At 43.9% G+C, this 12,173-nt stretch overlaps 1 protein-coding gene across 6 annotated transcripts in view; it reads left to right on the top strand.

Annotated features, from left to right (window-relative positions):
- Positions 1-4,957: 4,957 nt before the first annotated feature.
- LOC147111867 (tumor necrosis factor receptor superfamily member 19-like) overlaps positions 4,958-12,173 on the top strand; it is a 98,312-nt gene continuing 91,096 nt past the window's right edge. For 2 of the 6 annotated variants that reach the window (XM_085999196.1, XM_085999200.1), the window contains exons 1-3: positions 5,424-5,529; positions 6,976-7,104; positions 11,038-11,148. In XM_085999196.1, the coding sequence (XP_085855322.1) occupies positions 5,503-5,529; positions 6,976-7,104; positions 11,038-11,148 (267 nt within the window). In that variant the 5' untranslated portion in view covers positions 5,424-5,502. Of the gene's footprint in view, positions 5,204-5,422; positions 5,530-5,897; positions 6,395-6,975; positions 7,105-11,037; positions 11,149-12,173 lie in introns of those variants that run through there. The other 4 variants (XM_085999197.1, XM_085999201.1, XM_085999198.1 and 1 more) reach the window with 4 other exon arrangements.

The raw sequence follows: 12,173 nt of genomic DNA on the forward strand, positions 1-12,173 counted from the left end.
CATGAAGAAATTATTCTTCGATAAAATTCCTGGTGTTGACTGTGACAAATCTTGCAACTTCATAGGATCATAGAAATTTACAGCACAGAAGGAGGCCATTCAACCCATTGTGTCTGTGCCGGCCAAAAAAGAGCTATCCAGCATAATCCCACTTTCCAGCTCTTGACCCGTAGCCTTGTAGGTTACATAGAATCACAGAATCACCAATCTACCTGTCGCAGATGCATCTGTCCATGACAGCAATGGCAGCAGTGACCACCGCACAGTCATTGTGGAGACAAAGTCCCATCTTCACACTGAGAACACCCTCCATCGTGTTGTGTGGCACTACCACCGTGCTAAATGGGATAGATTCAGAACAGATCTAGCAGCTCAAAACTGGGCTTCTATGAGGCGCTATGGGCCATCAGCAGCAGCAGAGTTGCATTCCACCACAATCTGTAACCTCATGGCCCGGCATATCCCTCACTCTACCATTACCACCAAGCCAGGGGACCAACCCTGGTTCAACAACGAGTGTAGAAGAGTATGCCAGGAGTAGCACCAGGCGTACCTAAAAATGAGGTGCCAACCTGGGGAAGTTGCAACACAGGACTACATGCATGCTAAAAAGCAGAAGCAGCATGCTATAGACAGGGCTAAACGATTCCACAATCAACGGATCAGATCAAAGCTCTGCAGTCCTGCCACAGCCAGTCGTGAATGGTGGTGGACCATTAAACAACTAACGGGAGGAGGAGGCTCCAAGAATATCCCCATCCTCAATGATGGTGGAGCCCAGCAGGTGAGTGCAAAAGACAAGGCTGAAGCATTTGCAACCAACTTCAGCCAGAAGTGCCGAGTGGATGATCCATATCGGTCTACTCCCGAGGTCCCCACCATCACAGAAGCCATTCTTCAGCCAATTTGATTCACTCCACGTGATATCAAGAAACGGCTGAGCGCACTGGATACAACAAAGGCTATGGGCCCCGACAACATCCCGGCTATCGTGCTGAAGACTTGTGCTCCAGAACTAGCCATGCCTTTAGCCAAGCTGTTCCAGTACAGCTACAACACTGGCATCTATCCGTCAATGTGGAAAACTGCCCAGGTATGTCCTCCTGTCCATCAAAAGCAGGGCAGATCCAACCTGGCCAATTACCGCCCCATCAGTCTACTCTCTATCATCAGCAAAGTGATGGAAGGTGTCATCGACAGTGCTATCAAGCGGCACTTACTCACCAATAACCTGCTCACTGATGCCCAGTTTGGGTTCCGCCAAAACCACTCGGCTCCCGACCTCATTACAGCCTTGGTCCAAACATGGTCAAAGGAGCTGAATTCCAGAGGTGAGGTGAGAGTGACTGCCCTTGACATCAAGGCAGCATTTGACCGAGTCTGGCATCAAGGAGCCCTAGTAAAACTGAAGTCAATGGGAATCAGGGGGAAAACACTCCACTGGCTAGAGTCATACCTAGCACAAAGGAAGATGGTTGTGGTGGTTGAAGGTCAGTCATCACAGCCCCAGGACATCGCTACAGGAGTTCCTCAGGGCAATGTCCTAGGCCCAACCATCTTCAGCTGCTTCATCAATGACCTTCCCTCCAACATAAGGTCAGAAATGGGGATGTTCGCTGATGAATGCACAGTGTTCAGCGCCATTCGCAACTCCACAGATAATGAAGCACTCCATGCCCGCATGCAACAAGACCTGGACGACATTCAGGCTTGGGCTGATAAGTGGCAGGTAACATTCGCACCACAGAAGTGCCAGGCAATGACTATCTCCAACAAGCGAGAGTCTAACCACCTCCCCTTGACATTCAATGGCATTACCATCGCTGAATCCCCCACTATCAACATCCTGGGGGTCACCATTAACTAGAAACTTAACTGGACCAGCCACATAAATACTATGGCAACAAGAGCAGGTCAGAGGCTAGGTATTCTGCAGCGAGTGTCTCACCTCCTGACACCCCAAAGCCTTTCCACCATCTACAAGGCACAAATAAGGAATGTGATGGAATACTCTCCACTTGCCTGGATGAGTGCAGCTCCAACAACACTCAAGAAGCTCGACACCATCCATGACAAAGCAGCCCGCTTGATTGCCATTCCATCGACCACCTTAAACATTCACTCCCTCCACCACCGGCGTACCGTAGCTGCAGTGTGTACCATCTACAAGATGCACTGCAGCAACTCGCCAAGGCTTCTTCGGCAGCATCTCCCAAACCCGCGACCTCTTCCACCTAGAAGGACAAGGGCAGCAGGTGCATGGGAACACCACCACCTCCAAGTTCCCCTCCAAGTCACACACCATCCTGACTTAGAAGTATATCGCCGATCCTTCATCTTCACTGGGTCAAAATCATGGAACTCCCTACCTAACAGCACTGTGGGAGTATCTTCACCACACGGACTACAGCGGTTCAAGAAGGCGGCTCACCACCACCTTCTCAAGGGTAACTAGGGATGGGCAATAAATGCTGGCAATGCCAGCGACGCCCTGATCCCATTAAAAAAAAAATGTTTTAATCATAGAAAGTTACAGCATGGAAGGAGGCCATTTCAGCCCCTCGTGTCTGCGCCGGCCAACAAAGAACTATCCAGCCTAATCCCACTTCCCAGCTCTTGGTCCGTAGCCCTGCAGGTTACAGCATCCCAAGTGCACATCCAAGTACTTTTTAAATGTGGTTAGGGTTTCTGCCTCTACCACCCTTTCAGGCAGTGAGTTCCAGACCCCACAACCCTCTGGGTGAAGAAATTTCCCCTCAAATCCCCTCTAAACCTTCCACTAATTACTTTAAATCTGTGCCCCCCTGGTTTTTGACCCCTTTGCAAAGGGAAATTGGTCCTTTCTATCTACTTTATCTCGGCCCCTCATAATTTTATACACCTCAATAAGGTCTCCCCTCAGCCTCCTCTGTTCCAAGGAAAACAAACCCAGCCTATCTAGTCTTTCCTCATAGCTTAGATTCTCTACTCCCAGCAACATCCTTGTAAATCTCCTCTGTACCCTCTCTAGTGCAATCACATCTTTCTTGTAATGTGGTGACCAGAACTGCACGTAGTACTCTAGCTGAGGCCTAACTAGTATACAGTTGAAGCATAACCCCCCTGCTCTTGTATTCTATGCCACGGCTAATAAAGGCAAGCATTCTGTATGCCTTCTTAACCATCTTATCTACCTGGCCTGCTACCTTCAGGGATCTGTGGACATGCACACCAAGGTCCCTTTGTTCCTCTACACTACTCAGTGTTCTACCATTTAATGTGTATTCCCTTTCCTTGTTAGCCCTCCCCAAATGCATTACCTCACACTTCTCCGGATTGAATTTCATTTGCCACTGTTCTGCCCACCTGACCAATTTATTGATATCTTCCTGCAGTCTACAGCTTCCTTCTTCAGTATCAACCACACAGCCAATTTTAGTATCATCTGCAAACTTCTTAATCATACCCCCCTATATTCTAGACTAGATCATTGATGTATGCCACAAAAAGCAAGGGACGTAGTATTGAGCCCTGCGGAACCTCACTGGAAACAGCCTTCCAGTCACAAAAACACCCATCAACCATTACCCTCTGCTTCCTGTCTCCGAGCCAGTTTTGAATCCAACTTGACACTTTGCCCTGGATCCCATGGGCTTTTAATTTCGTGACCAGTCTGCCATGTGGAACCTTATCAAAAGCCTTGCTAAAGTCCATATACACTACATCAAATGCACTTCAAGTGCATATCCTAGTATTTTTTAAATGTGATGAGGGTTTCTGCCTCTACCACCCTTTCAGGCAGTGAGTTCCAGACCCCCACTGCCCTCTGGGTGAAAAATGTTCTCCTCAACTCCCCTCTAATCCTTCTACCCATTGCTTTAAATCTATGCCCCCGGTTACTGACCTCTCTGCTAGGGGAAATAGGCCCTTCCTATCCACTCTATCTAGGCCCCTCATAATTTTATACACCTCAATCAAGTCTCCCCTCAGCCTCCTCTGTTCCAAAGAAAACAATCCCAGTCTGTCCAATCTTTCCTCATAGCTAAAATTCCCCAGTCCTGGCAACATCCTTGACTTCATTTAAGCTAGAAAATAGAAAAACATTTTGTATCATGATTCTAAACTACTGTCAAAGTTCTCTCGACAGCATATCTAGTGAATAGTTAAGCTACACAGAACAGAAAGATCCCAGGTTCATTACTGGCCTGTGCTGATCTGAGCCAGAGTGGCTGTAGGAGCACTCAGCATCCCTGGGTTAAGGAGGGGAATATCAACAGGAATCCCACTTTTGATTACCATTGAACAATCCCTACTACACGTTTGGACATTGGATCAGACAAAATTTGGTTTTGAAGCTCCTTGCAGTCAAATAAGCTGTGGCACTCGTTGTCAAGGCTCACACATGAACAATGATCACTTAGGCAAGGTACTGGAGGACAACCGGACCTACACTTCAGCTGGGAGTCAACACCTACTGAACAGGGGAAGGGGGAAAAAGCTAGCAGAGAAAAGTCAGTGAGAAAAATAGCAAAGCCAAATTCCCATATAAAAAATCCTGCCAATGTCAAGATGCATGAAAATGATCCCATTTTTGCCCATTTTGATTACTTTTTGTATACAGCTTTGTGTGGTTGTATACAACTTTGTATGTATTCTGACTCATTACAGGGGGTAATATTCCATGCAATACAGTTTCAACAATAAGAATCTTGCAGTCGTTATTATTATTATATTATATAAATATATAAGTGCGTCCACGCATTCATATTGATTCACGAGATTTTCAAAGATGCATGTATTGAGAGTAAACGAGATACTGCATCTAGCTGTGGATGCTTTGCTAGTCAGGATTAGGCTCTCCATTTAAGCAGGCATGTGTGCAAACCCAGTCTGAAGAAGGATTAAAGTTTTGTTCTATACTATTACCAACTTTCCCCAGGATGCCTCATTCCTAACCAATCCCTTTGCCGTCTGAAGTTTAGATGATGTCATGGGATCTGAAGACCGAGATGAAAGGGATAGACTGAAACCCCTGGCGCTGAGAAGTGCTTCACACACAGTCTGAAACTCACAAACACTCCAGAGCCCAGCGATTAGACTCAGATAAAGCATCACACAGTGCAGGAAGTCTGGCACGGCTCGTTGCTTTTTTCGGACTGCTGGGCACAAGAAAAGCGATCGCATCCGAGAGAGAGAGAAAAAAAACAAGGGGTCGACTTTGGAGGTACAGAGCAAGGTTGTTAAATGGGGTCTGCGATCTAACTCTGCGGTCGGTGCTGTACCTGTTTAAATGCTCATGGTCCGCAGCAGCCTTTGATCGCGCAGTGATCCGCGATCAGATTACCAGAGTCTGATGGCCGTGGCTGCTCCCTTTGAAGTGGTTGCATTGCATTGAAATGTTGCTGGGCGATCAGAGCGTTCGGCGGGGAGGGGAGGGGGGGGGGTTGCGGACAAGCTCGGCGGGGAAGGGTGGACGGGGACTTTCGATTGAACAGAGCGAAACCAGAGGAGAAAGTCAAGGGAATGAAGATCGCCACGGGTTCGGGGCAGGTAAAAAAAAACGATGGCTTGTGGGCTTTAGGGGATCGGCGGCTCGGGGTTTTACTTGTCCAAAAGGCGAGTGCAGTTTTGTGTTCCCTGTTTCCAACTTTAATGGAATGGGTCGATCGGAGTGATTGGAGCTTCTGTCGATCACAAGCCTGGCTCGCCAAGGCACCGACACTTGGTGCTTTTGTTTCCACAGGCAGGGAAAGTGTGTTTGGGGTTTTATTTTTGATGGGTGAAGGAAGGGGCGAGTTCACCCGCGGGATGGTGATGATGTTCGCTCATCCGTGCCACTCGGGACAAATATTCGCCGTCTACTGTCGTCATTCACTTCACCAAATCCTCACCCTTTTTACCATAGAATCGGCGAGTGTGCGTGGATTAAGTATCGGTGTAAATCATGTGTGGAGCTCCAAAACCCGCCATCAGCTGCCAGACCCCGGGGTCAGGGGGTCGGGCTGTGAGGAGGCTGCGGAAAAAAAGGGAATGTTCATTGAAAATCAGCAAGGGGCATAAATGACCGTCAACGCCGTTACAACATGAACTTACAGCGAGGAGGGAAGAATTGCTCTGGTCGGAATGTGTAGCGACATCGCAAACACTTTTTTAAAAATGTACTCACCCTGTCGCTACACGTAGCGGCCAGAGAACATTCTTTGCCCCGAAGGTGCGATTGAAACAAGCTGGGGTCTAAGTCGGCAAACTATCTGATCCCTGGCCTCCGGCAATCCGCCGCCAGTTTGGGCGGCGCTGCAGAGAACCGTGCGAATTTAGCCACCTTTTTTGGGAGACACTGCCTGTGGAAAAACCGCCTCTGCCAGTCAATAAATAAACAAAGCGGAGCTGTTTGTGCAAAGATTCCTTCATCCAGGTCCGTATTTCCAAAATGATCGGGTCTTGCTTAAAAGTAGAAAGTTCTCATCTTTAAATTTTATAACAGGAATTCGGCACTTCAGGATTCATAAAAGGGTTTTATGATCAACCTCACAAACTCTTAGTTAAAAAAAATACATTAAGTACAAAAGAAAGAGGGAAAAATTGGGAAATCTGAAACAGAGTGTGTTGGAAATACATTAACAAGACCCTCAGCATCTGCTGAGGAAAGATATGCTAACGTTTGGATGTAAAACTTCGTCAGGAGCATTAAATATGTCTACAATTTCACAACAAAAGAACAGAATAGGTTTGCTGCAGTTTAATTTTAGAACTGGACGCGGTTTTGGATACTTATGAATAATTCTGATATTCCAGAATTTCATTAAAAGGAACCAGGATTGAATCACATCTTGCAGCATTGTAACAGTGTCACTTATATATGGCAAAGGCATTCTTCAAGCATTCCACGGGAGCATTTTATTATTGCGATATATAAGGACCGATTGTTTTGTGATACAGTTCTTATTATAACTCTTTGTCCACTTGAGATTTACTAGAAAGTCTTTTACTTTCCAGTCCTATTTATTGATGAGAAAGCCGAGGCAGATCTCAGTGGAGATACTTTGTACAGCAGGAATGAGAGTCGGGATGTCCCACAAACAAAAAGGCATGTTGCAACACCTGCTGATCGCTTTGTTTTGTCTGGTAAGGAGTTTGTATTTGATGTCTTTGTACCAGTCCTTGAAAAAGTCTCTACTTTCTAGCAAATTACAGTGCATCATTGCAGGAACTATTGCAAATATCAGAATACTCCAAAGTTATGATTGTGATATTTTGTGTTCAAATGTGATGGGGTTGCACTTTGTGTCCAAATATAGAATATACTTTCACCAAAATGGGGACTAGTCACTCCAGAAACATAATGCTGCACTTCTTTTGCCAAATACAGCTATGGTGGATAATCTTTCCAAAATATTCTTTTCAAATTGATATGTTACAATTAACCCTTCAAAGTGCTTATTAGTTGTGCACATTTTCTAGAGTTCTTGTTTATTCAGAAGGGTCAGGGAAAGGGTTAGCTTATATACATAGTTTATTCAGAAAGAACTAAATACAGTCAAACCTTGTTATTACAGACTTAGGATGACCAGCAAAGTAGCTCTTATCTGGAATTTGGCTTTTTGAGGTTTGAACTTCTACTGGATATAATGATAGCTTCTGCCTGACCTGAGAGCATGTTTGTTCTAATGAAATGTTTGTAATTACAGTTCCACTGATTCTGAAGTGTTTGTCTTTGTCTTAAATCACCAGGCAAACACACATTACTGTCAATGAAACATTTTAGATCCTGCGCTATTCTTTGTTCACTGAAAGAGATCAAACAAAATATGCAAAATCTATGTAAAACAGCTACTTTTTAGAAAATAGATTTTCTTTTTACTTCCTTCTTTTAAAATCTCCATAAGAATCTATGGTGTACTACCAGATACTCTTAAATAGATATCTTACAGCTGTGCTCGCTGACCTACATTAGCTCCCTGTTGAACAACGCCTCAACTTTAAAATTCTCTTCCCTGTTTTCAAATCCCACCATGGCCTCTCCTTATCTATGTAACCTCCTCCAGCCCTACAACCCCCCAAGATCCCGGTGCTCCTCCAATTCTGACCTCTTGCGCATCCCCGATTTGAATCGCTCTACCATTGGCGGTCGTGCCTTCAGCTGCCGAGGCCCTAAGCTCTGGGATTCCCTCCCTAAACCTCTCCGCCTCTCTACCGCTCTCTCCTCCTTTAAGACGCTCCTTAAAACCTACCACTTTGACCAAGCTCAGTGTCAAATTTTGTTCGATAACGCTCCTGTGAAGCGCCCTGGGACGTTTTACTACGTTAAAGGCACTATATAAAAGTAAGTTGTTGTTGTTGCTGGGTCTGTCTCATCGCAGCAAGTCCTGCTCACCCATCACTCCTGTGCTCGTTGATCTATATTGGCTCGTGGTCCCTCAGTACCTCCAAATTAAAGTTCTCATCTTCATGTTCAAATCCCTTTCCTTTCTCTGTAACCTCCTCCAGCCCTACAACCCTCCGAGAACTCGCATTCCTCCAATTCTCCCCTCTTGTGCAACCGTCCATCCCCTTTGCCCCACCATTGGTGGCCATGCCATCAGTCATCTGGGCCCTAAACTCTGAAATTCTCTCCTTAAGCCTCTCTGCCTTTCCACCTCTCATCTCCTTTAGGACCCTCCTTAAAACCTACCTCTTTGACCAAACTTTTAGTCACCCTCTTAATAGCTCCTTCTTTGGCTTGATGTCAATTTTTGTCTGATAGGGCGTCTATGAGGTACCTTGGGGTGTTTTTATATGTTAAAGCCACTATATAAATGCAAGTTTGTTATCTCAGCAAAGGATCTGTCAGATTTATAAATCAAGTATTTGCTCGACCTGTGCACAGGGTGACTTGGAAGTAAGGCTAAAAAGTAAATCAGTTATTCTAATAGAATTTAATAACCTCTCAAAACAATAATTTGAGAAAAATAATTCAACCAGAGGGCAATCAATGCACATTTGGTTCTATTTATGTTTCAATATTAAGCTGAAAAGTGCTAAGCAAAGTAATAAGAGCATAAGAATATTCGATTAAGAAAAGGCTATTCAGATTGTCCAATTAGGATGTCTTTCAGGGCTCATGCTGGGCTACTCTCATCTGTCTCTTACTGCAAAACATTTCACTCCACTCCTCGTTGAATCAGAAATCTTTCCAATTCTTTTTTGAATACATTAGTTGGGTTGTAACTAACCACACTAGGTGGCGGTCTAACTCAAAAGTTAACAAAACTTTAAAGGGCTACAAGTTATTTCTCACATTACACTCAACTCATAGTTTAACCTAGCTGATTGCATAGAATTTACAGTGCAGAAACAAGCCATTTGGTCAAACAGGTCGATGCTTCACACGAGCCTCATCTCACTTTACTTCATCTCACCCTATTAACATATCTTTCTATTCCTTTCTCCCTCATGTACTTATCTAGCTTCCCCTTAAATACATCTATGAATGACCTACCATGCTGAGAATATGCTGTCTTGTCATTTTCAATGTACTGTAGTACATAATTGTTGTAAAAAGCAAGTCCAGTTGGGGCCATAACAAATTTCCAGCCCTTTAATTATGTAAAATGAGGAGTTACTCAGTGAGTAGTGATTGCAAAACATAAATCAGACTAAATGCCCATGTAGTCGCAGAAAACTGATGTAATGGACTCCCAAGTAGATTCTTTACAATCCTTGTAATGTCAGTCCAGCTAATCTCTCTTCATATATCACAATGCAGCAACAGCACTAAAATTACTTTGCAATTCATAGATGTTTGTTTCTGTGAAGCCAATAATAAGGCCTTGTTTATCCTGTCTTTTTAAATGAATCTCAAGGACTTTTCACGCTTGCTATTCCTTAACCCTTTATATCTATATTCAGATTTCAACAAGGGGCAGTTTATGTTTATGTTTACATTGCTGTCTTTCTTTAACCACATGTTCTCACACCTGTTTTAACATTTCTGAATTAAATGAAACCAGAGGTAACCAGACAAGGAATTACCAGAATAATATGCAGGAGAAAAAATAGGTATTGTCTAACAATAAATTTGGAACTTAAGTTGATACCATGCTGAGGCCATTGCATGACCTAAATGCTGGGAGTTCCAGAAATAATGTGTCTTTTGTCAGAGAAGGTTTTGATGTTGTAGACCACGCTGCTTATATAGTGTTACCTCCCACAGCAAAGTCATGCAGGTATGGCTCATTCTGGGTCCTGCTGAGATGTTTGATGTCCCAAACATTTCCACCACTACAGGCGTCAGACCATGGAATCAAGCCGTGCAAGCAGACAGCGTAGATAGTAAAACAGTAACATCATACTGCCAGCCTCCCATTGTCGGGAGGACAAATGGCGCAGATCAAACATGGACTCCATTCTTTTCTTTTCTCTCCAGTTTTGAAGAAGGGTCAAACCCGAAACGTCAACTCAAATTTCTCTCCACGGATGTTGCCTGACTTGCTGAGTTTTTCCAGCATTTTCTGTTGTTATTTCGGATTTCCAACATCTGCAGTATTTTGCTATATGGACTCCATTATCTTGCCAGAAGCTTTGTTTGCAATGGCAGTGCCAGTATGGAGCCTGCAGTAGCAACTGGTACAACAAAACTCGCTCTGGCATTAATTCCACGTCAGAATTCCTCCCGCACCAAAAATCGGAATACTGCAGATGCTGGAAATCTGAAAACCAAAACAGAAAAAGCTGGAAATACTCAGTAGGTCAGGCAGCATCTGTGGAACAACACAAGGCAGTTAGTTGATATTTTAGGTTTAAAAGACCCTTCCTCAGGCTTTATCTGTTTTTGATTCCTCCTGTACCAGCTTGGTTTAGGGCAGCCAAGTAAAATTTATACATTTAATATACATATATATATTGCATTTATCAATAGCTGCTTTTTCAATATTATTCTGCAGACTGTCTATATACGAACAGAAAAAACACCCAGTTACTACTTACCAAGTAGTACTATTTTGCTCTTCCAACTTCAATGAAAAACAAAAGACTCTTTTGGAACTGAGTTTGTTCAGTAAATCTGCCTGTTTTCATTAGGTTCTGGGAGCTGCAGGCGAGACAGGAGACTGCCGGGAGCAGGAATACAGAGACCAAGCTGGGAACTGTGTGGCCTGCAAACAGTGTGGTCCAGGACTAGAACTCTCAAAGGTATGAAGAGCTGAAGAATTTGTTTCTCCAGTTTCATCCTCTGCTTCCTATAGGCATAGAATGCATCAATGAATCAGATTCAATCTATCCTGAGCAAGTTCATTCTGAAATTTGAATCTCCATTGCGTACACTTGCCAGCACACATTCTCAGTGAATGGAACTGCAGACTAGTACTGACAGAGTACAAAACACAAGCAGAGAGCCACAGCTATAATCTGTGAGTTAATGCTCCTTCCCTTGAGTACATTTGAAACAATTAATTTAAATCAGTCGCTGCCTTAGACTTGAAAAGTGAGTGAGTTCATGTCATTTGGATTTGTTTATGGGTCCTGGTACACAAAGGGGCACTGGTTCAGAGATCACAAGGAAATACAAAAAGGTCAGGCCCGACGCCCTGCTGTGCTCTGCATTGTCTTTTTGTGCATACGTAGTAAAATCAACTCTCTACACACTGGGGCTTAGACTGATTCACAGTGATTACCATAAAGGCCCATTTACACAGGAGGCACATACTCAAGACAGAATAAAGTAACATTTGCGTTGAACTAAGCTATGTTGTAAATGTGGTTAGAGACCATTTTAGAATAAATTTAGAACTATTGACAAAAAACATCCTCTGTGTTTTGAACTAAAACCAAGTTTGCTTTTCCTCTTATGTTGTTTCGAGCTGTCAGGCAATCTGATGAAATGGTGGTAGGCGGTGTTGTCAAAATGTGTGCGGCAGAAGTTTTGTCGATGATGTTGCGTGCATAGCCCAGGCTATGGGTCTGGCATCCCAATGCTGGAATTTGAGGGTTAGCCTGATTTAGATCTTCTGGGGGCTCTGCCAATTCCTGTTGCAAGTTCAAAATAAAAGTTAACAGAATTGACTCCAGATTCACTGTGAAAATGAAGCTTAAGGCCAGAACTGATTAAGAGGGCCTTTTTTCCAAAGGATATTAGAAACATACACTGTTCTTTTGAAGAAAAAAAATGATAAATCATTGGGTTTGTTAACTCTTTATGTCCAGAATGTGATAACCCC

The sequence above is a fragment of the Somniosus microcephalus genome, chromosome 10 (genome assembly GCF_052327205.1).
Source record: "Somniosus microcephalus isolate GS21.2 chromosome 10, FLI_Smic_1.0, whole genome shotgun sequence".
Classification (NCBI taxonomy): domain Eukaryota; kingdom Metazoa; phylum Chordata; class Chondrichthyes; order Squaliformes; family Somniosidae; genus Somniosus; species Somniosus microcephalus.